Source organism: Grammomys surdaster, unplaced genomic scaffold (assembly GCF_004785775.1).
Source record: "Grammomys surdaster isolate TR1022 unplaced genomic scaffold, NIH_TR_1.0 126906, whole genome shotgun sequence".
Classification (NCBI taxonomy): domain Eukaryota; kingdom Metazoa; phylum Chordata; class Mammalia; order Rodentia; family Muridae; genus Grammomys; species Grammomys surdaster.
The window spans coordinates 2932451-2958281 of NW_021621692.1; the positions used below are offsets into that span (position 1 = coordinate 2932451).

General features: G+C 40.6%; 1 protein-coding gene across 1 annotated transcript in view; it reads right to left on the reverse strand.

Moving 5' to 3' along the window:
* The window catches only part of LOC114615583 (ATP-binding cassette sub-family A member 9), a 61189-nt gene that overhangs the window by 28792 nt on the left and 6566 nt on the right, over positions 1–25831 (reverse strand). Inside the window, exons 5-21 of the mRNA XM_028761281.1 lie at positions 25017–25120; positions 24286–24512; positions 21316–21457; positions 20464–20649; positions 17806–17953; positions 14625–14793; positions 13144–13202; positions 12826–12936; positions 11290–11465; positions 10861–10980; positions 10531–10669; positions 9978–10068; positions 7858–7997; positions 5872–5991; positions 4479–4674; positions 2429–2595; positions 1688–1821 (exon numbers count right to left, since the gene is read on the reverse strand). Of these exons, the coding sequence (XP_028617114.1) occupies positions 1688–1821; positions 2429–2595; positions 4479–4674; positions 5872–5991; positions 7858–7997; positions 9978–10068; positions 10531–10669; positions 10861–10980; positions 11290–11465; positions 12826–12936; positions 13144–13202; positions 14625–14793; positions 17806–17953; positions 20464–20649; positions 21316–21457; positions 24286–24512; positions 25017–25120 (2429 nt within the window). The remainder of the gene's footprint in view (positions 1–1687; positions 1822–2428; positions 2596–4478; positions 4675–5871; positions 5992–7857; positions 7998–9977; positions 10069–10530; positions 10670–10860; positions 10981–11289; positions 11466–12825; positions 12937–13143; positions 13203–14624; positions 14794–17805; positions 17954–20463; positions 20650–21315; positions 21458–24285; positions 24513–25016; positions 25121–25831) is intronic.

Here is a 25831-nt window from a genome sequence, read left to right on the forward strand (position 1 = left end):
CTATACCCCAAAATTAGTGCATCCTTCAACTCCTTATCGAAGAAGCTTCTTGAAATAGGTATGAATTAGCAGAGAACCTCAGCCGGTCAGTGTGCAGACAGTATGAGACTATGGGGTTCTTGGTTCTAAATGAAGCATCTTTATCAGATACCCAACCCAAGTGGCTAAATAATCGTCATGGAACAGGGAGAGGAAAGCTTGTAAGAGCCTAAGGTGAAGGGTGACTACAAGGAAAGGTAGATCACACACAGGAACTCACAGTAGTGGTGACAGCATGCACAAGATCTATGCAAACTCAAGCCAGAGGCAATCTCAGCATGGAGTAGGAGAGGTGGGCACAATGTTTCACTCCTAGTTGAAGAGCTATTGGCATTTGATAGCTGCTGAGGTGAGAAACATTAGCTTTCTATAAGGGTCTGATGCCTGTTTGGTCAACTGCACTCTAAAGCAGACCTTATACACGAGAGTATTTGGGCAATCCAAGATATATACATACATACATACATACATACATACATACATACATACTACACACATACACACATGCACACATTCATACATACATTCATACACACATACATTCATACATATATACATACATACATACACTCATACATACATACATAGAACTTGAAGTTATATGGGGAAGGAGGTGGAGGAGTTAGGGAGTGTGACGGCTATTCCCAGTTGTCAGCTTGACTCTATCTGGAATGAACTACAATCCAGTGACACACTGGAGGACACACCTGTGACCCAGATCTTGAGGCTGGAAGACACAAGATTCTAATCCAGATCTTGAGGCATAATGGCCATGAAAAGCTTAGGCCCAGGCAAGGTGGTATACACCTTTAATCCCAGGAGACAGAGGCAAGCCGATCTCTGAGTTCAAGCCAGCCTGGGACAGAGCAAGTTTCAAGTAAAGAACAGCTTAGTTCCAGGCGTGATGATATACACACCTTTAATCTGGGCCTTTCCTTCTGCTGGAGGCCTACATAAAGACAGTGTAAGAAAGCTCAATCTTCTTTATCTGCTTGCACTTACTTGTCAGCACATCTGTTGGAACCTACTTCTTCAGGATTCCAGCTTATACAGAAGACCAGCTGAAACAACTAGCCTTGTGGGATTGAGCAACTACTAGATTCTTAGACTTCCTGTTCACAGCTGCCCATTGTTATGTTAGTTGAGCTGCGGATTGTAAGTCATTCCAATAATTTCCTTTAATATATAGAGATAGTCCACAAGTTCTGTGACTCTAGAGAACCCTGACTAATACAAGGAGTATGATCAAAATTCAATCTATGAAATTCTCAAAGAATTCATCAAAATGTTGAATTTAAAAACATCTCTAGGCAAGGGATGGGGATGAAGGAGCATTGTGGTGAAGATGTAGCAGACTGAAGACGCAAGGCTAAATCTAAACAACAGTTACTCTCAGCTCCCCGAGAGTACAACTTAAGCTAATTAACGAAGCAGGATTTAATTGATAAGATTTTCAAATTACCATTAAGTCCCTCAATAGTTATATTGGAGAGAGTAAGCAAATGATTTTGGCTCAGCTTCTACGAAAATGGGAAATAGATCATTCGTATCGAGTCAGCCTTTCATGTTGGTTAATTTGAGTTACTCAAACTGAATCTCTACAATCCACCTTTGGTGAACGAAGCACAGCCATCAGAGACTACCATACCTTTCCATCACCCAGCACCGTGATAGCACCATTGTACAACGCCTCTTCTGTGCCATTTCTGGTCCCCAGAGCATCCAAGTCTAACGCTATGCCCTGCTGTCTTAGTGAATGTACAAAGTTATCGATGCTTAAACCTACCACAAAGGCAAGATCAGAGGAAGCAATGATAAGTCAATTAGTACAGAAAGCAACAAAAAATTTAACGGCATAGCCCAGAACATGTCATTTCTGGCTGCAGATATCCTTATTACTGCCTACAGATATCCTTAAAGGGAAGACTTAGAGCTGGGTACAAAATCCATTACACTGTTCATGTATGTCATAAAGATTCTTAACATATAGATGAAATTTTTATTAATATTTCTAGTATTGTATAACACCTAGCAGTGTAAGTTGGTAGTCAAACACTGGAATGCATAAGGCCCTGGGCTCAATGCCCAGCACCACAAACAAACTAACAGACGCCATACAATTAACCAACCAACACTGTGATCTTTGATCCTATTAGTTTATATATTCTTATGAATTTGGAGCATTTTGTTCTCAGAGCCCAGCAATAGAGGGAATTACAAAACAATAATATGTTTCTAAAACAAACTCTAAATTTGTGCTTTTTACTGTTTGGTCTCATAAGCATCTTATAAAATACACAGAAATAATTATTTTCTGTGTATTTTACTTTTCCCAGGCAATCCCCCTACCAAAAAAAAAAAAAAAACGTGTTTGGATTTTACAGATTACCTGTTTTATTGATGAGCAGTAAGTGGGTCAGAGGATCCTGTGGTGGCTGTCCTGGTGAAAGGAAATACATACTCGGAGATAGCCCCCATGAGTAAGCTTTGTGGTCTACCTTGTAGACTAGATGCTCCAAAAGTTGAGGGATAAAGCTAAGGCCAAAAAGCAATAACCTAAGTGGAGAAAAATAAATATTAAAATAGTAATAATCAATAACCTACAACAACTTTTGTGGGGCTCTAGGTTTCAATAGGTAAGGAATAGTGACAAAATATGGGCATAGGGAATGTTCAAGTCATATTGCTTCTTCTTCTACTTTCTAAAATGAAATGGTGTATCTTTAGTCTTCCACCAAATACCTACTCCTGCTTTCAACACGTCCTTCTGTCCTTCCAAGTCGCTGATTCTGACTCCATTTGATTTCTGTTTTAAACAGGGTATCCTGTAATCCAGGAGGGCCTTGATTTTGCTATGTAACCAAGGATGACCTAAAACTTCTGATCTCCCTGCCTCTACTTCCTGAGTGCTGGGATTACAGGCATAGTAAAATCTCATGTAAGACCCGATCCTCTGAAATTACTGGAAGACAAGGCAATGGATGGGGATAAATGTCTGGCACGGTCAACTTGTCTAATAGCTCAGGTCTGGGGAGACAGAAACTCCAGGTGGGGAGCTTATTCCTGGCATAGCAGAAAACTGCCCTCTAAATAATGGTTTATCCCTGGAGAGAAAAGCAGCTCTCAGCCTTAATCAGAGAAGCCCCTCCTTACAATGAACAATGGTACATACAGAAACTCGTGGCTGCCTAAGATGCCGAAAATAAGCGGACGATGTGGGCCCAGCTCCAAACAAGTTCGCTGGGAGTACCGCCTCTAACACTCAGGGAACAATGCAGAAGAGGGAGCCAGAAGCATGTAAAAGCCAGGAGTATGAAACACAGGTTACTGGGGAATGTCCTTAAATGGGACTATGCATTCAGACACCTAGAGCACCCTGGTCTTGGATAGGAACCTACTTGACTGTGAAGCACGAGAGATTTTCTCTTCATAAGTGCATCATCTCAACTATTTCATTACAGGAACAGAAAGACAATGCAACTATACGTGTATGGTTTTCTTTAATATATGCACAAACACTAAACAACAGAATTTTGTACAGGAGTGCTTGCAAATATTTGAGTAAATAAATCTTCTGAGTATAGAGTTCCGTTTATGCTAGGAGGCAGCACTTATCCATGAGGGGGATGCTGGAAGTGCAGGGGTTCGCTACAACGGGCACTTGCGGAGAGAATCTCTTGTGTACTGTTGGAAGTATCGCCTGTCAATACTTGATTGGCCAATGAGCTGAGACAGGAAATAGGAAGTGGGCGTTCCAGTAAGGAGAGAGGAACTCTGGGGTAGAGTCAGGCAGGAAGAGGTGCGCCCCGAATTCTGAGAAGACAGACACGTGAAACTGAGAAGAGGAAACCAGCCATAGAATAGATAGAATAAATGGATTAAGTTATGAACTAATTGGGGAACAAGCCCAAGCTAGGCATTTGTTCATACATATGTAAGTTTTAAGAGTCGTGATTTTGGGAAGTGGGATGTGGGTGGAAAAGCCTGGTGTTATAGCCACTAGACACACTGAGAAGTTAATGTGCCCAGCCTGTAGGCAGGAACCCGAACACTGACCTGAATTTTCAGGCTGCTGATCTGTCCTATAAATTTCAGTTTCCAGACAACGTGGTAGTGCAAACCAATTCGTTAAAAATCAATATCTGTCTGTCTGTCTACCTATCTGTATATCTATATATTATCTCTCTCCCCTGCCCCTCCTCCTCCTACCTTATACTATGAAAAATGCTAAGAGATTTTAGCGTTTTGAGAAAACAAGAGAACGGAGTCTTTGGTAAAGACGAATTCTGCGTGCCATCAAGATAATCCCTAACTTTATAGATGTTGATCACATGTGCACGAGGGCAGGTTTATTACATAAAGTGCTTAGAAGACTATCCGCATGTACTCTGTCTATGTTTTCCATTGCGCTCTCCACCATTCAGAGACTCCGTACTCACACGGTCATCAGACTTTTCCGTTCATTCTTGAGCTTGAGGAAGCGAACCTTCGCAATGGCACAGAGCTGCTGCCTCCACAGCGCCATGCCACTCACTGAGCTTCCTGACGGATCTAGAGACAACACTCGCTCCAGCTCTACAAGGCTTTCCACGTCTTTCACCCCATCGCTTTGTAAGCGACCACAAATGCCAACATCTGAAACATAAAGTCAGCTGCCTATAAGATATCAGTTTATTGTGCTTTGCTTAGCTTTTTCCCCACAACCATTTACATGAGAGAAAATTCCAGCGTTAGTGTTGTGAGCAAATACGCAGTCTAAGGAACTACTACTTAAAGGAACTACTGAGGAAATGGAAGAGAAGCAAAACGATCCGAGACGATAATAGAGAAATACTGTAACTTTTTAAAAAAGGCATGCACAGCTTTCTATGACATATTCTCAGAAATCCAGGAAAAGAAACCCATGCACAAATGTCCTCGTTGCAAGAGCTAAGTCACCTTGGTGTTTCTGACCAAAGTAACAAAGCTAGCACATACAGAAGCCCCCCTTGCCCTTCAAGAATGTCAGGATGGGAGACATGACATTTTAGATATAGGCACATTTGAAAACCTAGATAAACCTTTGCTTCTTTTTAATAGAAACCTAGGGAAAATTGATTTATAGAAAGGTGTACAATGTATACAAGTTAAAGACTGGATAAAAGGCTGTAGTACAGCTCTTGCCTAGCATAATACTAAAAATTAAGTATATGGCTAAGTGTGGTAGTGCCTGCCTTTAATCCTAGCTCTTGGTAGGCGGGGCCAAGGAGATCTCTGAGTTCTGATCTACATAGCAAGGTCCAAGAAACCAGAGCTACTTAGGGAGACTGTATAAAAAATGAATGAGTTAATTAATTGATTTTTAAAAAGCATAACTGCTAACAGATGTACCAAGTATGTAACTTCAGAAATGAAAAGAAGAGAAAAGGGATTGACTAATACTCTTAACTGATACTTTAAAAGTCAAAGGCAACAAAACAAAAATTAAAAGACAGATTGAGAGTCAACACAGTGAGATAAATACAAGCAAGCAAAGAAATGTCTTAGAAACCGTCATTAAGTCAGAGCTTCCCAAGGACTGACAGACTGACAACAGACCTTAGGACGACAGCAACTGAATCCCAAAAGCACTAGAATAATACATCCAAGAAAATGAACTTTGTTTCTAGTTTTCTCTCCCCCACAGCCCTTTAGATTCAGATAATGTGACACCTCAGATTTATTGTGTATTTCATGAGGATCTAGTGTGATACTTTGCCATGTTTGTTAAGACTATATTTCTTCTCTAAGTTTTCCTAAGGCAGGTGCCAACAACAGCATGAGTGTCATGTCCCTCAGAGCACCCACGCTTACCTGATTCATCAGCCATTGTCTTTCCTTCTAACTTCAGGAACACCTCATTCAGGGTTGTCATGGAAACGCCATAATCCTCAATGCCTTGGTTAGAACATCTATCAAGATCCCGGTAAAGATCTAAAAGTAGGAACAAAAAAGCAGATTACAGTATCATTTATAATGATGTAGTTAATGATATCTTTCAAAATGAGAAAATATTGATAATAAACTACAGGTACTTTTACCATAATCTGGTATCAGTATTCACTTATTCATAAAACCTGTCAGTAGGCTATATTAGTTTCCATGGTTTCTTCAGTATCAATGTATAACATAAATATTTATGCTTCTATACTTAGAAAACTCAGTTTTTAAAAAATGGATGGATGTGTTTAACATTTTTTTAATTCCAGAGCCTGAAGAGATGATTCCGTGGTTAAATATATTTGCTGCTCTTGCAGAGGCCCCAGGTTCTGTTCCTAGGACCCAAACGACAGCTCACAAACACCTCTAACTCCAGATCTAGGGATTTGACACCCTCTTCTGGCTTCCAGGGACATCATGCACACACATTGTACATAGGTATCCATGTAGGCAAAACATTCAAACACCTTAACAATATGTTAAATTATTTTTAATTTCAAACTTTTATGTGGGGTAGTGTGAGTGTGTTTGTGTGTGTGTGTGTGTGTGTGTGTGTGTCACCATGGAGGCCAGAAAACATCTGCAGCTGGAGCTACAAGAAGTCATGAGCTCCTTGATTCGGGTGCTAGGATGTGAACCTGGAGCCCCTGGCAGAGTGACAAGCGCTCTTAACGAATGAGCCTTCTCTCCAACTCCTTTCATTCTATTTTAAATTCTCTTATGGGGATCGTTTAATTCTAAACTCTGATTAAAGAACAGTATCCAGAGAATAAATATTTATTATTTTAGGTTAAAATTAGTTTCTTTAAAAACCTATAATAACAAATTATAATCAACAGATGTATACAGAAATAAATAATTTCCATGAACTCCATGTGAAAAGTAGAAATGAGGAAAAGGACAGAGAGGGCAGAGTATGTGGTGTGTCTTCATGCTTGCCCTGGAAGTCATCCCAACCTCTTATATGTTCTCTTCCCACCCACCCCCTCTTCTTTCTCTCTCTTTTATTCCTCCCTTTCCTTCTAAATCTGCTATGAGAATTACACAGAAATACTGAAATAGGGTACATCCACATGAACGATTAGCAAGGCGTTGTGAGAATTTTTAATTGACGTTGGGAACTAAAGCTATCTTAACTATATACTAAAAGAAAATACACAAGTGCTCCCAGTTTCTTAAATCCACTTTCAGCCTTAATTTAAATGGTTCAGCCCTTTCGAACGCATTTTAAGAAACAGTAGAGCAAACTGAGCTGTTCAGTCTTTGTGAAGATTTCGGACATCATGAATATTTCTCTCTTCATAATGAGATGCATCTCAGATGTACTGTGTGTACATCTAAGATGAAAGCCATGTCCCTGCTTCCAAGATGAATTCATTTCTTCCCCTTTTAAATATATAAAATTTTACCCATTATTTGAGGATTCTGTACACGTACACAATGTATTTCAATCATAGTTACTCCCTGGCTCTCCCCACCAACTCCTCCCGACTGCATATGGTACTCTGATTGTGTCTGTTATTACGATTAAATGATCCTTACAAAGAAAGGATGCTGCCATTTGTGGTATTCTGACTTGAGAATGTATCACGATTTGAAATGACAGCATCCATTCTTTTTGTCTTCTGGTCATGCATTCTACTTATTGGTATCTTAGAGCTGGGGAAACATCGTGGTAACCACGTGTCAGACACGGTCCGTCTACCTCATTATCGACGTGTAACATTTTAGCAATAGGTTTAAATGTTTTGAGTGATAATTTAACCATCAGAACAAACTCATAAAGGTTCTGACTGCCATTTCCTTCATACAAGTGAGAAAACTGAAGCCCAGAGGGCCACGTAACTAGTTCAGGATTACCTGGAAACTTGTTTGTCCTTTCCAGGGGTAAGATATAGACAAGCCGTTCTTCGCTTTGTGCGGTCAGCTTAGCATCAGGGATGTGTTTTCTGACCAATGACGTTATACTGTCTGGATCACATGTTTCATTCAAATGCAAACTGACATTTAGAAAGAATGAGATAAAGTTATTTTTTCTAACAATTTCTTCTGTAGTATATGATTGCTGCTTCATGAATATTTATGAGACAAAAATGTGTACTAGATGGAACACATTGTGTACAGAAGAAATAGATGCAATGATACTAGCATAGTGCAAACCTAATCTGTGCAACATGGTAGAGGAACCAGGAAGAAGGAAGGTGAGATTCATTTAAGAGAATTCCAGAAATGTCATTTGAAGGAAAGAAATGGTGACCCAAATCCTGGCTCAGGTGAAGTGAATGGGAATACACGATTGTATCTCCATCTACTAGGAAAACCCAGCTGTGAATTATCTTTTTGTTTTTAGTAATTCATGAGTTCTGCAAATGCTTGAACTTGGCAAAAGCAAGATAGAGATCATCATTAAGAACACGGTATTGACATCATACTGTGAAGGCCCCTGAGCCCAGGTGAGCTGGTCGCCATCTCTGAGACTCAGAATTCTTATCTATGAGATAAAGAAATATGCAATTCTCGAATCAACCTTAAGAGATGGAGTAAACCCATACTTACGAGGCAGTGCTGGGTCTTTCATGAAGTAAACTCTCATTAAATCAAACTCTCAATACATATACTTCTTTATGAAATTTGGAATTTTTTAGAAACTCCATTGTTAGTCACATCCACTGGAATGTATGGAGGTGACGGAGTGGTGCAGATGACCACATTTCACTGGTTACATAAGGCTAGAGTTAGTTTGAAAACTGTTCTGTGCTTTAAACATGCTGTGCCTAGCATTATCAAAGACACACCAAAGCAGAAGAAATTTTAGCAGCCTTCCCTAAAGTAGCTTGTAGCATAGTATTAATACAAAACAAGAGAATTTCAGGAAAAGTGGGAGAGAGGGAAGCTGTGTTGATTCAATTAAGTGCTCTGTACCCTGTCAAGTGCTGATTTCATTACCATTAACTGAAAAACTAAGTACTGTCACTGCTGTTTTACAAACGAAGTTACTGAGGACCAAATTAACTAATTAAGCCCAATTTGAATTAGTACATTTTAGATTCCAGCACAGGGGATACTCACTAAGGATGCAACGTTTAGAAACGGCCTCCAAGAACAGACACGGAGGCTGGAGATGGCTCAGCAGTTCTGAGAAATTGCTGCTCTTTAGAAAATGTGGGTCGGGTTCTGAGAACTCTTATCTGGCCACTCACAGCCACCTATAACTCTAGCTCTGGGTCTCTGATGCCCTGTTCTGGCCTGTGAACACCATATGCATATGTACACGTCCACACAGAGACATACACATATACATGGATAAGGTTGGTACACAGTTGAGTGTGATGAAGTTGGATGAAACAGATACCCTCCATAAGGCAGAAACAAGACAACTACAAAGATCCATACAGAGACTAACCTAGAGACCAATGAGTAGTACCTTTTAATTGGAGGGAAATTATTTAATCCACTTGTAACAGTGGATAATGCTGGCATTGTAGATTTATTTGGTGAGCTTAAGAAATCAAAGAAAGTAATAGTGGTGTCTATTGAATCTCCAGGATGATGTGGTTTTTTTTTTTTTTTTAGAAATTTTTTGGTTTTGTTTTTAAGATTTACAGCAATCGTGTGATTATCCTGAAATGAAAGAGACCTAAGAGGAAGATGGCAAAAATGAAGTCAAGGAAAATAGAGTATTAAAATCATCTGGATGAACAGAAATTCACTCTGAAAGATGAGAGAAAGGGTCAAAATACCAAGAAATTACTCTCAGAAGCAGTGTTTTATGAAAACATTTTCTTTACACCTACATTAAGACTTGCATTTTTGGTGTCTATGACCCTGTGTATCTTATGTTCTTGCTAAGTGCATGTGTAAATTAGTTCAAACATGTCCATTAGAGCCAACTTTATGGCTGTAGGTCTGCCTTGACCTGATACTGACGGCACCCATCACCAGTGTGTCTGTCATGCATCTGTCTGCAGCCCAAGCTGTACCTTAGGTGATAGCCAATGCCCCATTTCTTCTTCAGGAACAGAGAAGAGCCTGCACACCTCAGTCTCCCATTGGATATAAACACCTTCCTGTCTAGTTGGGAAGAACAAAAGGATAAATTGTATTAGTGGTTTCTTCAGTATTCATAAATGTGAAAATCAGAATCCATGAACAAAGGATGTTGCAGAAGCATACCACATCCTAACTCTGAGACCTTCATGGCAGTCTGATAACAAATGATGAGCTAGGTTTGCTTATTCTCTGCATATTTGGGAACATTAAGCACAGTGTCTTTCAAACTGACTGACATCTATCCACATGGACTACACCATGTTTGAGATGATGTCGCATGTTTTCCAACCATCACCTCTCTGTGATGGGATCAGAATGCTTCTGTAGGACAAAGCATCTGAACTCAGAGACTGAAGCAGGTAAGAGAAATTCTCCTGCGTTTGTTGTGGCTGTCACTTGTGAGGTGTGTCTCAGAGGGCCTACTTGGAACCCATGTTAAGTTCTGCTTTCTCCCTATGAAACACAAAAGAAAACTATAGTTACCAGCCAGGATATCCGCCTCATCCATGAACTGAGTACTAAAGACAATTACTCTGTCTGGTCTCCTCTCTTTCAGTAGGTTCCATATGCAATGCCTCGAGAGTGGATCCAACCCAGCGGTTGGTTCATCCAGTAGCAAAACCTGAACAGCAGAGAAAATGTTACAGGGCTAATTATTCCTCTAGGGTAATATGATTCTAAAAAGTACTGTACTTGTAAAAGCATTGATATTTGTACATAAAAGTTTTCTTAAATTTATCATTTGCAAATTTATCCAGTATGATAGTTTCTGAGTCTCCGATCAGATTTCACGAGCTATTTTTATCTCCTTACCTGGGGGTCTCCTAAAATGGCGATCCCAAAAGTCAGCTTCCTTTTTTGTCCTCCACTTAAATTCTGAGCAAGAATGTCTTGAATATTTTCCATTTCTAAGTCCCGTAAAACTTGTTGTACCTAACCAAATGAGGAACGTTTAGTGTAAAACCCAAGCTATTTCTACTTTTATTGAGATCAAGTCTCTCTTTGTAGCCCGGGCTGGCTTGAACTTTAGCAATATTCCTGCCTCGGCCTCCCAAGCGCTCTGATTGCAGGCATGATCCACTGTGACTTTCTTACCTTTAAAACCGTTTTCTATCTTCATAAAGAGCTTTTGAGCCTAACTTTAGATGACACAGACGTATCCAGACACATAAGCACATTTAAAATTTTCTAGGTGGCCAATTTCACTTCTATTGGTACAAAACACTGAACTTGTTCATATACCTCTTGCTCCACTTCATGTGGCAGAATTCCCTTTATCTTGGCAAAAAGCCTGAGGTTTTCTCTCACGGTGAGAAAACCAAACTGTACGTTGGATTGTGGACAAACTCCCGTGAGCTTGATGACAGCATCGGAGTCCTCCATCTCTGAAACTGTCTGGTTATAAATGGTGACAGAACCTATCCAGAGAAAGTAAAGAATTACCATCAGGACAAAGTGTGAATTACGGAAGTCACAGGATTCACTCAAGCAGACTTGGCCTGTTTGCAACACGCAGTAGGTGAAGTGCTCGCTATGCAGCGTGGGCGCATTCATTGCTATGCAGCAGTGAGGGGAGTTGTGGGTCCCTCAAATGGACAGTCTGTCCAGCCTTAGCGAGGGAGGATCTGCCTAGTCCCACAGCGACTTGATGTTGTGAGGGTGGGTATAGTCAGGAGAGAGTGACACTCAGAGAGGGGAGTCCCCCTCTCAAAATAGATGGGGAAGGCGGGTTGGGGAGAACTTGTGTGAGGGGGTACTTGGAGGAGAGGGGGTGCTGATATTGGGCTATAAAGTGAGTAAATATACAAATTTAAAAAAAACACAGCAAGTTTCAGGTAAAGTACAAATCCTTGCCTTAAAGAATAAGGTGAAGGCAGTCTGAAGAGACTTAAAACTTCCAGTATAGATGGGACATGCCCCCACCTCAAGCTGAGAAGCTAATGGCTGCTGAGAAAGGCAGTTACTTTGCTTGTGTAGGGCATAGCTGTGGGTGGTTGCCTTTACCCCAAAGGATGACCATACACACAGGTGCATATGAACAAGGCTACTTGGTTTTATGAGTTATTGTATTGTTTTTTAAAAAGACATGAAGCATAAACTTGGGAGAGAGGGGGGTTGGGGTGGGACTGGAGGTGCTGGGGGGCAGAAGTGTGGAACGTATGTGCCCCAGATACACTGCGCACATATATAAAACTTTCAAAAATAAAGGGAATTTTTAAGATTAAAAAATAGTTTAAAACAAAAGGGTGGAGAAGGAATTGAGGAAGACCTTGCAACCTCCACATGTACTCACCCAGGCAGGCTTGCCAACAGATATTTATATACTACACATACACACACACACACACACACACAGAGGGAGAGAGACAGAGAGACAGAGAGTGCAAAAGAGGGAGAGATTCAATGTTCAGAACATGTAATCTAGCAGAAATGTCAATTAATAACTGAATAATTAGAAAGCCACTTATATCAAGCACATTTTCACAAATGTATACAGTTATATAAAAATAGCTTAAGCTTCTAAAAAGTTCAATTAACATACAAAAACATAAAAATAGCACCTATACTATTTGGGAAATGTCATATAATTCAATACATGCATACACTATGTAAAGAAAGCTTAAAGAAACTCCAGGGGGTTTTTTGTTGTTTTTGTTGTTTTTTCTGTTTTGTTTTGTTTTGTTTTGTCTTAATGACATGATTCACCAAGATTAACTAGGGGAAAGCACAGGTTATTCATTTGCCCTTGAGGTTGTCTTTGACTAAATGTCCTCTTACCTGTAGTAGGGGGTGACAGGCCACTGAGTGTGTTTATCAGGGTGGTTTTCCCAGCTCCACTATGACCAAGAAGGGCAGTGATCTGGCCTTCGTATATGTCAAATCCCAGACCTGACATGATTGCAGAGAGAGCACATTCAGTACTTGAATAGCTATCTTATAGTCTCCACAGTTGGCATTACATGCGTGTGAGCACTAATCTTCAAACACAAAGAGCACCCTTAAAATTTGTCTGTAATCTCTCATCTTCATTCCTGCTGAGGTTTTACTACAGTCTCTAAATCGCATACCTATGATAAATGTAATCCTATTCAGTACCTCTCAAGGCTTCGACTTTTCCATGCTTTCCTGTGTATTCTTTTTTAAGATTTTTGATCCTGCAAAAAAAGAAAAAAATGTTTTGAGGAAATTGCAGTGATCGGGGAGACCTGATGAAACCTAGAGATTCTGAGTTTTGCACAGGCACTGTCAGAAGTATCCTGGGCATCCCACGAGAGGCAGCAGCTCTGCCCATTGTACCTCAACAGAACATAGACAGAGGGAGTAGCCGGCGTGTGAGTATATGCAGATGGTGACAGATGACTAAAGAAGAAAGCTGGAGTGGAAATCACCACTGGATGAAATCAGTGGTGGGAGATTCCCATGGTGTGGGTGAAGGAAACCACATCAGCTCCAAAGGACTTGAGCTTTGGAGTCAAGACATTCCATCCGAGTGCCGTCCCATCTATGGCATTTACACCGAGCTCCTGCACAAATAAGTAATAAAGCAAGGATGGCAACACTAATTATAAACGTAGGGTTGATTCCTTAGAAAACAAGAGTTGTAGAACCCAGGATGCTTGAAGTTTCCAAAGAAGAGGAAAAGAGAATGAAACGATGAGATGGCTTTAAGAGTCCATAGAAGTAACGCATGGTGATGCATGGTGACGCATGCCCACGATCCCAGCACTCGGAACTCAAGCAGGAAGTGTAGTCTGATGTCAGTCTGGGAGACACCTTGTGTTCCGGGCCAGATTAACTTATAAAGTAACAGTCTGTCTTTAAAGACAAAAATAAAAAGCACACATTAGACTTTCAAGGAGTTGAAGGTCTATTATGCTGTAGAGCCTGCGCAGTTGACCTGCATTAATTTCCTACAATATCAAAAACAAAGCATCAGGTGCGCTATAGACAAAATTTGAACAATGATAAAGATCTCTGGGAAGTGTAGCTGTTTGGAAGTCAAAGTGTTGACCATAGCGTAGGCATGGCTTCAGAGGAGGCGATGCGGGGGCGGGGAGGGGAGGGTAGTTCCTTGAGGTCTCTCCATGCAGGGCTTTAGTGCCTTGTGGTTTCATCCTCTCTGCCCATCTTCCTGGGATGTCTCTAACCCCCTTTCTACATCACTTATGTTTGTGTTTTCACCTTATCCGCCAAGATGTGAAACGAAAAGAGACAAAGTGTGTTCTACAGAACGAAGATGCGGATAGGGAAGTGGCACCCCTATCTATCATCAGGAGAACATCGGAGCAAAAAACAAAGAGGAGACCCAAGGAAGACGGTGAGGAACGTGGAACTGAAGTCCTTATTTGTTGACAGTTGTTACCATAGCAAAAGATACTAGTAAGCATAAATACGGAGATGGGATAAAAGACACTGGTATCTAGAGTGAGAGCATTATTTCATAAGAACAGAAGGCTGGGAGGAGGTGGGTGCAGAGGGGCTCAGAAGGAAATCTTTGTACATGAGCGTCTGATCTGTAGGAGTCTGATCTGGGCCTGTTCTCTATTGTATGTACTTCCATTTGACTGATTCATTACCTGATAGCTTCTTTCCCCTGGAATTCTGGAGACACTGGTTCCAACGAGTCATTCAGTGAAGGATCAGACTCTGTTTCATTCTCAAGAACCACATGATTAGCTTCTCTGTGTTGAAACCAGTAAGACGACTTCAGGAAAAACAATGGAGACTGTTGATGTCCGTACTTACCTACACAGACAGGAGGCAAGTAAGTATCAGGTCAGTCACCGCTTCAAGGAGGACATGCCATTTAGCTAGCATGCCAAATCTACCTCTTTGACTCTCAACCAAGCCCATGTTATTACCTTAGGTAGCACCACACAATGTGGTATTTCCAATATAAGAAAAAAAAACAGCATTGTAAACTAAAAGGGTCTTTAAGTCACAGCTACTAGTTTTGAGAGGAACTTACGCATTCTATTAAGTCCAAAATAAATGGATAAATGTGGTACCTATAAAGATAAAATATCGCTCAGCTATAAGAAAAAATAAATTTGCAGGTAAACAAATAGAACTGGAAAAATTATACCTATCAAGGTAACTCAAACTCAAAAAGACAGACTCCCTGTGTTCTTTCTCAGACTCAGAGCCTCACTTCAATCTTTTGTTTCTTGAGTTTAATCTGGAGCAAAACTGAAGTTAAGAAACTAGAAAGGGGGCGGGGCTTGGGGAAATATTAAGAGAGGAGACTAGTAGCTTAGAGGTTAAATGAGAGTGGCCGAATGGAATGCCGAGGTAGAAGGATTTAGGCGAGGAAAGTCATTGGGAATATAAGAGAGATGGGGTGAAGTGGGGCCAACCCAAGCCACATAGAAAGCCACCCAGAAGCCTGCTATCTCACACCCCAACAATATAAGGAGAAGGGTAGGAGAGCTATCATATAAAAGGAGAGAGGAGGGGTATGCTGGGGGTCAAGTGTAAAAAGGGTATGGGGATGGGAGAATGGGAGGAGAAAGGGGAATAATGAGTTAACAGAAGCTAAGGATTTACGAAAACCCAGTAGATGGTAAGCTAACCTCAAGACTTAAAATGGAATCACCATGTCTGGGTGAGCAGCGTCACACCTGGAAGACAAGGTGTTATGGTTTGTATGTGCTTGGCCCGGGGAGTGGCACTATTAGAAGGTGTTGGAGTAGCTGTGTCACTGTGGGTGTGGTCTTTAAGACCCTTATCCTAGCTATCTGTTGTCAGTCATCCAACAGCCGACTTCAGATGAAGATGTAGAACTCTCAGCTCCTCTTGAACCATGCCTGCTTGGACACTGTCATGTTCCCACCTTGATGATAATGAACTGAACCTCTGAACCTGTAAGCCAGCCCCAATTAAATGTTGTCCTTATAAGAGTTGCCTTGGTAATGGTATCCATTCACAGCAGTAAAACCCTAACTAAGACACAAGGGTTATTAAATGAATATTGCAATACAAGGTATAAGGTAGTTCCTTATGTGTTATTGGCCAGGGAGGCCCTAGAGTTTTTTTTTTAAAGGGGGGGCGGGGAGGACATTGCTATTGTATTTGAATACCCACTCTAACTATATGGTAAGACCCTATTGCCTAAGACACCACATACGTGGACTAAAGGACATAGAGAAAGTAATACCCAGCTGCTCAGGGAGCTTTCTTTCTACTAGGCAGCTTCCACAGTGCCAGCAGATACAATGCAGGTTTCAGAAAGAGAAAAGACATCTAAAGTCTTTCTTAGCACTAGACTGTGTGTGTTACAACACTAACAAGCCAAGTAAGATGTTCCTACGGCGATAGTGGCACAGCTATTATCGGGCAAATAACTAATTTAATACTGGATTTGAGGTCTACTCCGCAGGAATTATTTCGTGTGAATAAGTTTCATGAAATCTTGGTTAAAAGTCCAGGGTGGAGAGGTTCATGGCCCCTAGGGAAGATCTTGCTATCGTTACTTTACTAAATGGCCATGCTGTCAAGTCGCCTTCTAAATACTTACATTGATACTCATTTTCCATGACCAAAAGTAACCTGGAGAGGAACAAGTTCATTTCACCTTACAACTTGTAAGTTCACCACGGAGGGAAGTTAGGACAAGAACCCTAGTAAGGAAAGGACCTAGAGGTGGAAACTGAAGGAGAGGCCATGGAAGAGTGATGCTTACTGGCTTGCTTCCCATGGCGTCCTCAATCTGTTTCCTATATAACTCAAGACCATCAGCCCAAGAGTAACACTGCCTACAGTATACCAAGCTGACATAAGACCATCCAACGCAGCCATAGAGCTGCCCTCAGCCTTCATCAGAAACTGAAGTTGAAGCAGTCAGTGAATAACTGGTCCAAGTGTTGAAAGTAAGAAGCTGGATGTTCGGCCATAAATGGAGCATCTGTATTGACACCACCATCACCAAGGCTCAGGAAGCATTGTGGAAGGAAAGGCAGAAAGACTGTAAGTGCTGAAGGATGGGGAAGAGTGCTGTGAGATACTGTCTTCTATACACGAGGTGACAGCTGCAATCGTGAACTAAAAGCACCATGCTTATCTGCATATGACCTACACGAGATCAAGCTGGTAGAAAGTTGGCATAAGTGGGATAAAGGAGCTCCAGGCCTTGTACCATTCTGTGGAGACATTGTCAATGTGTAGTTGCTGGGAAAGGGAGATTCATCTTTTATGGGGATGTGGTCACTAATCAGTTCCCCATACTCCAGTGGATAGTCCCCACAACCATGCACACAAATGGACACTACTAACTGGAATTAATGGGGCTTATAAAAACGGGGAGGGAAAGCACCTTCAAAGAACATGGTGGAAGTTGGAGGGTGGGTATGATTATGTTTTATTGTATACATGTGTGGAATTCTCAAACATAATTTTTAAAGTACAGAATGTTATTTTAGAAATTTCAAAAAGAAAATGCTATGCCGTTTATATTCAATACGTTGTTGACCAGTTCTCAACCTGTAAATTGTGAACCCTTTGGGGGTGGGGGAGAGTATCAAACAATCCTTTCACAAGGGTCACCTAAGACCATCAGAAATATCATATATTTATTTTATGATCCATAACAGTAGCAAAATTACAGTTATGAAGTAGAAACAAAAATAATGTTATGATTGGGGTCACCATAGCATGAGGGACTGTATTAAAAGAAAACAGCATTAGGAAGGTTGAGAACCACTGTCATAGTTGCTCTAAGTAAACGCAGGTAGTAAAAATGTGTGAAATTCTACTACTTACTGAGTGTAATTTTGTCAAAATACAATGCTAGTGCCAAATAGAGAAGAGCATCCAAAACCAACATGAAGAGGGTGGCTGCGATCAGGTACGAGTTGTTTGGAGGGCTCGAATTTACGTTAGAATTCACATCGTAGTCTACATGTATAAGCTGAAAAAGAGATGCATATAATTTTTAATGGACTAATGTAATTTTAAGGATAATTATGGTCTTGGTTTTGCTAGACACCAGGGGGAAAAGATAAATGAGACACAATTTATAGCTCCATATAGCTCAGGCCTATTGTTCACGGACACTACTTATCTAATTACAAACTACAGATGGTAGATAAATCTCCTTAGAAGAGGTCAGAACTCCAAGAAGGTGGTATTTGAGACACATCTAGAGCAAACATCCATCAGGATTAAAAGGTATAAACGGGGAAGGTGGTCTTGAGTTGTTATAGTTTTATAATTACAGTTGACTGGTTATATTATAATTATGTGGTTGTATTATAATTTTTAAAATTCCATTTCAGAATGAAAAATGACAAAATGAAAGTCCCCAAGGAGCTGAGTAGAAAGAGAATAATTTCAACAACATACGATGACTTCACATGAATTAACTTTTCTGAAGGGAGATTTAATTTCATGTGGAAATGTCCAATTCTTTTTCAAAATCTCAATTTTCCAACATTTGTGATACCACTAAAGGCGCATGTTTCTCAAGTTTCATCTGAGAAATGTTCAGTTAGAAGTATAAGCTGAGCCATGCAACCAGCAAAATGCTATCTTCCATTTAGAGCCATAAACTAACAAAAATCTCAGTAGAAGCCATGAGAAACCAACTTCAAGTTATTGTTTATGGGAGTCCAAGAGACTCCCCAAACAATACAAGTTATTGCTATTGTCTCCTGGAAATTGGAGGTAAGTCCCTATTGTTAAAAACACCATGCAAGGGACTCAGGATTTGACCTAAATCTGACTTGAAAGCTTCCTCCTTAAGGACTAGTTTTCATAGTATGGGACAGTTGTGTGCAAGCTGCCAAGCTAGGGGAGCAACTAAGAGTCCTGCCCAGCCATGATGCCTACCAAACACAACAATGACCAGCATGACAAACCCTAAAGGTGCATGTGTGGCACCGATATCTTGACGGTAACCAACAGTTCTCTAATTGGACTAAAGCCTTACTCAATAAGAGGGAAATCATGTATGGTAGAGGAATTCTTGCCAACTACCCAGGGCTGGTGGTCAAGGATCTTAGAAGAGCTACTGCCACTTCCCTAAGTCAGCACAGTTCTCAGCTGCATTCAAAAGACTCATCCTTAGCCCCACAGTTAAGCACAGCTTTCACTTCTCATCAAAGCCGCTTTGCTTTGTGAAAATGAAGACCATTATAGAAAGCTGTAATTGGTCAAAATGTAAAGAACTGATTGAGGGCGGGCTCTCAGCTGAGATGGATACACTTACAGCACAACCGCTGCACCTAGGGTTCAGGAAACAGAAGAGAGGGAAGAAAGATGTTAAAAGCCAGAGGAATGGAAAACTACTGGGAGACGTGTCTCTGAGAAATGACAAGGAAACTATGCTCATCATTCCTCAGCAGTGTGCCTAAATAAAACCTGAAAAAGACACTGATAGATACACTGACTCAGGAAAGGGAAAATCTCACAGGGCCCCGCGCCCATCAAAGAACTACAGTCAACTCAGGACGATGAGAGATAAATAATTAGTCTTCCCAAAGGATGAGTCCCTAATTGATTACACAATATCGAGTGGTCAGCCCTGAAATCACATACATACAAGTATCAGTAAAAGAATTGAATGTGTATTTATATATTTATATGCATCTGTCTGTCTCTCTGTCTGTCTCTCTCTGTGTCTCTATCTCTCTCTGTCTGTCTCTGTGTCTCTCTGTCTATCTCTCTCTGTCTCTGTCTCTCTCTCTCTCTCTCTCTCTCGTGTGTGTGTGTGTGTGTGCGTGTGTGTAAGAGAGGACATGAATTTGAAAGGGGGATGACGTAGGTGTGGAGGAGAGCCATGAAAGGGGTGGAGGAGGAAAAAGAAGGGAGAATATGATGTGGTTATTTTATATTTTTTAAAAAAACAAATTTAGCTGGGTGGTGGTGGTGGTGGTGCATGTCTTTAATCCAAGCACTCAGGAGGCAAAGGCATGCAGGTCTCTGTGAGTTCAAGGCCAGCTACATAGAGAAAACCTGTCTTGAAAAAAAAATAAAGATAAATAAAACAAGATTTAATTAAATTTAATGTAGAAGGAAATAAATATACTGGGAGAGAAAAAATAAATTTGTCTCTTCTCCCTTAAACTTCTCTATCCCTTAAACTTGTTTTTACAAGCATGGGAGCAAGATGTTACTGTTTAGTGTATACTGTATAAATCACTGAAGGAATCTGTCTTGAATGTTGTGTACAAAATTAAAATTGTGGGACAGCAAAGACAGCTCAGTTGGTGAAAGTGCCTGAATTTGCTCCCCATAACCCACATGGTGGAAGGAGAGAACTGGCACCTGTCACGTTGTCTTCCGACCCCCATGCGAAACAAACATTGTCATGACATGGCTTTGCATGTGCACATATACACATTTAGACAGACAGACAGACAGTCAGACAGACAGACAAGTTTTAATAAAATGAAGCAAAACGATTGGCTCCCTTCTTACCTGGGCCATTCCAGTAGTAAAGGCAAAGGGGCTAAGAAAACACAAGGCCCATTCCATAAAGGCAGGAAGATGTTTGTATAATGCTGTGAATCCCAGACTTCCCCAGAAGACGGTAAGGAGAAAGACAGCCAAGCCAGTAAGAAACGGCTTCTTTAACAACACACTCATGAGGAAAGATAAAGTTATCTGAAAGAATGAAAAAAATTAACTGGTATGGTGGTCTGACCATCGCTAGTACAGTAAAAGGAATTTCACATTCGGATAAGCATCATCCAAAGACTCATGTGTTAAAGTCTCCAACCTGAGGCTCTACTGAGAGGTAGTACAATCTTTAAGAAGAGAGACTTTGTGGAAGTTTTCCTGTCATTGGATGCTTATCCTTAAAGAGGATTATAAAAGCCCAGCCTCTTCCTCTTTTTTGACATCCTGGTCATGATGGGAGTACCTTTGATCTACCACAAGCTGGTGACATAGTGTGCTGCCCAGACACTGGCCAAAGCAGCAGGGTCAACCAACCCTAGACTCCAAAACTATGGTGGTGGAGAAGAAGCAAAACCCTTTTCTTCCTGTTAGTTGATTGTCTATGGCATTTGTTATAGGGATTGAAAGCTGACCAACACAGTATTTGGAAAGTATATCTCATTGATTTTCAATTACGGACTATATGGATAGTGCTCTGTGCAAATTCTGCACAGAACAGAAAAGGCAGAAACACAATCAATGATATAATGGTTGGAGGGAGGGAGGAAGGAGAGAGAGGGAGAGAGGGAGGGAGGGAGGGAGGGAGGGAGGGAGGGAGGGAAGGATGGAAGAAAACAGGGAGGAAAAGAGGGGGAGAATTCACCAACTTACCAAAGATAGTCCATAAAGGAAAAACAGAAGGAACACCACCATGAAACCAGTCAAGACGACAACTTGGGCAGATTTCACAATAAGAGACATCAAAGTAGCCACGACAAGGATAAAGCCAGCATACATCAGACCCCAGGAAAGCCTGGCCGAGAAACACAGGATTAATGGTCACTCCACTCTTACAAAGCAAATGATTTTAAAAGTGTATAGTTTACCAAGAATTTCTCTTAAAATAGTAATTCTTAACAAATCAGAAAACTTCCTTATGTTTTTAAGCTCATATTCTACAGAGCAAGGTAGATAATATGCAAGTAATTGTTGCAATAAATAGCTCCCCATATTAACATTGCCAATTTAATAGCCTGGAGTCATCTGAAGGGAGAAGCTGTAGCTGTGGCGTTGCCTAGATCAGGTTGGTCTGCTGGCACGTCTGTGAGGTATAGTCTTATTGAATGATGCAGAAGGGCCCAGCCCACAGTGGGCGGCAACATTCCTTAGGCAGGTTCCTGGCTAAGCACAAGACATAGAGGGAGCTAGCAAGCAGCAGTCCTCCATGGCTCCTGCCTCTGGGTTCCTATTTTGAGTTCAGGCCGTCATGACTTCCTTCTACGACGGACTAGAACCAGGGAAGTCTAAGTCAAACAAATCCTTTCCTCCCTCGGGTAGCTCTGCACTTATCAAAGCAACAGAATGACACTAAAACAAACACTAAGTGCAAATTGAGGAGGCCATGAACTGGACAGTAAGATGAGTGTAATGGAGAGGGTTTTTTTAAGAAGAGAAAGATTCTGTGTACGACTTTCCTCACACTGCTCATGTTCTAAGCTTTGCGAGCCAAACTGCCTCTGTCGCGTTAGCGCTGCTTGCGCATGAGCCGACACAGATGCTCTAGCCACCACGCAAGGCGGCCACATTCCAATAAGAATGTATTTGTAGACAGTGACACTTGACTTTTGCATAGATGTTTATGTCTCCTACACTGTTATTGCTATTTTCATTTTCTTCCCTGCACTGAAAGTGCAGCAGCCACGCCTACTTCACAAACGGCAGAAAAGTAGTTTGGGAGCTTCTGACCTGGATGAGAGTCAGTGCAGGAATAGAGCTAGGACAGCCATGGAGAATACAGATGCGTAGGTGACTAGAAGAGGGACCATTACTATTAATGCCAAAGTCGGGAAGGAGGCTTTGCACAGGGTCCAGTCACGTCACTTGGGTTCAGATTTCCTCTGTGACATTATAACTAAATATGTTAAGAATCATATTTGATTTCTTTAAATTTCGATTTCCTCTCCAGGAAAAGATTAAAGAATTCAATTAGTGACATATCCACAATGGGCAGCTAGTTTCCTTTATTTACAGCATGAATCTCATCAAGTTCAGGAAGTCTTGTTTCTCTGTCTAATGTTAATACTTCTTTTTTTCACAGTACTCTGCGATTACCAGAAACTGTACCTCCATCTGCTTTCTATAAAAGTCTTAATTTCATTCAGATAAAATATCAGGTCCTTTCCCTCCAGGAACGGAAACAAAAGTCCCAGTATTTTTTCAATCCCTCCTTACTAGATTTCTTTTTCCAAATAGAATAATGTCCCCTACCTCTTCATAGTTTTTCAACCTCTTTTAAGATATAGTGAACAAACACCCTTCAATACTGAGGATATTGTTTTAATACACAAAAGGACAAAAGAAAAAATCCCTACATTGCATCAAACTTCCTATGTCCTTTCTTTTGTAAAAGATCAATTTTATTTTAAATCATGTACATGTCCATCTCTATGGGAGGGCATAGGAAAGAATATGTGCATATGTGTGTGTGCCTGGTGAGAACAGAAGCATCAGCTCTCCTGGACCTGGAGTTACAGGCAGGTATAAGCTGTCAGTCTTGGAGGCTGGGAACCAAACTTGAATCCTCCAGGGCAGCATGCGCTCTCAACACCCGATTCACATTTCCAGCCCCTATCTGCTTTCTTTCCACACTTAGTATATTGATCATTATTTTAGGAAAAATGACAAATTTGGCAGAAGTCAGTCAGCAAAGTGTGTGGTCTTCCTATTCAACAGAGTTGTCCTTTAGAGACCAGCATGTTCCTGGATACCATCTTTAACACTGAAAAGAACACTTAGTCCATGAAAGGCAAGCTTGACAATTCAAATCATTGCTTTCTGACTCTGTACTCGTCTCTGTGTCTCTGCCTGTCTCTAATATATTACTTGGCTAATCCCATCTTACAGCCTGGACGCTAACTATTGAATCTTCAGTCTCCTTTGCATCCACTATCCTTTGAGAATGCACTGTTTCCTATACTTCCATCAACTGATGTCTGATATGGAGCGTTTAAATTTTCTCAGCTTCAGTGGAAAGCACTCTAAGTAAATTTTATTTAATCCTGCTGCCAGCAAAAAAGTAGAACTATGATCTGTGCTTCACAGAAAAGGAGACTAAAGTTTATAGAGTTTAAGTCTGAGACAAAGACAGCCCATGGCTTCCCCACCTGGCAGGCTACTGCTCTAACCACTCGGCTTTCTTGTCTCTACTGAGGAAAGCCTAATGCTCAGGACATAAGAGCTTTCTATTCAATGACCCATGTAAAGTGGGACCAAGCTATCATCACTTTTAGCATAGTGTCTAAAATACATATCTTATTATTATTATTATCTTACACTAAAAAAAAAAAACCCTTAACTTCTCAGATATGTCGGCTCATATAGACACAATAACTGGTCACTGAGAGTCATCCTCCATGTTGCTAGTGCCCTGGAGACGAGAGGTACCTTAGACTTTCTTTAAGTCAAAGAAACACAGAAAACTTCAGTTACCAAGTGTGTGACCCCAAGCACTCCAAACATCCATATGTGGGGAGTCACTAAAGCACTGAGTCTAAGTATGACATACATGTGCCTAACGAGTACCCGTAGTTAAGTTATCCTGTTTACAAATGCTGATTGGCGTAACACAGACACGTGACTCACCAGAACGCTGACTCTCGAAGTCCCATCATCGCCATTAATGTTGTGATGTACTGTCTTTCTTGGGTAATGTTGACCGATAAATAGTATATAAGTGAAGAAAATGAAATAACACAGAAGAAAATTAAAAAATCAGTTGCAACTCCTCCTTGGGCGATAAAAGGCGGCATCTTCATATTTGAACCAATAACTGACATCAGCTCTTCCATCACGGAGTGGTTTGTTATCATCTAAAGAAGGACACCAATGAACAAATTACCATTGCAAACTTTTCTTCAAACTGTAAGAAGGCATTACCTTGGAGTTCTTGGAATGTCCAAAGATCTACCTTAAGTCCTTCAGTAAGAAAAAAAATTTTTACTTGTTTTTAAAACTGCCGGGAGTAACACTTCAAACTAGATCTTCTTTGGAGCTTTTAATCAGAGTAGCTTCTGTTTTACTGCTTAGACAGCACACCATTTACTACCCCACAACAGACCCTGAACCCTTATGATGACTGTATATCCATGCTTCTCCCTCTGTAGTAACAGGATCTCCTCTTAAAATGACTGTGCTGTATATATTTTTTAAGTCACCAGTACCCTGACACTACAGTCTGGATACAGCTGTTTGGCATATTATGCTTAGTGGCTAATAATAATAACAATAACAATAATAATAATAATAGCAAACATGTCTCCACCTATCCAAACTCAGAAGACAATGCACTTAGTTTTCTTTAACTTACCACTTACCTCTATGATGCCAGCGTTAATGGCAGCTTGAAAGGCTACAAAGCCTTTTTCCCAGAAGACTGAATTTTCACAAATCATTTTGTTGTTAATTAGTTCACAAGGAGCTTCAAGAAAAGAAGACACAACCACTATTATGTGACCAGATGGTCTTTGCTGTGGGATAAATAAAAATCTGTAATTCTCCAAAATGTGTTTTAAAATCTTTAATAGTAAAGCATATGGTAAGGCTTATGGTTCAGGCTGTAGAGCATCCCAAGGAGGACACACCAGATTGCTTTATCAACATCTTTTAAGATCAGCTTTTGTTTATTTTTTTATTACATCTTACAATTATTTTTAATTTTAAAATACTTTTGTTCAGATGTCCCCTTCTATTGTTTGCACCAAAGAAAAAGAAAAAAGGAACTCGCCAGCAGAAAACACTGAGCTAGTTTTAAATGGTTAGGGATGACTGTGCAGGAGATTCTTTTTGAAGTTTTTAATTTAAAAAAATGAAATAATAACAGAAGTAGCTTTTAGGGTTTTTTTTTTGAAACAAGATTTCATTTAGTAGCTGAGGCTATATGTTCTTAATGAAACAATGAGCTCAAAAGTATAACTTTCAAATAAGCACGGAGACCCCTAAAAATACCCAAAGTGGACCTACCCAGCTGGAGTGTATGCCAGGAGTCTAGATCAACATACCACAGAGGTGCGTGACCACTATGTTTACCACATCACTATTCACACTAGGCAGGTATGAAGCCCGCCAAGGCATCTCTCAACAGATGAATGGGTATTCACACTAGGCAGGTATGAAGCCCGCCTAGGCATCT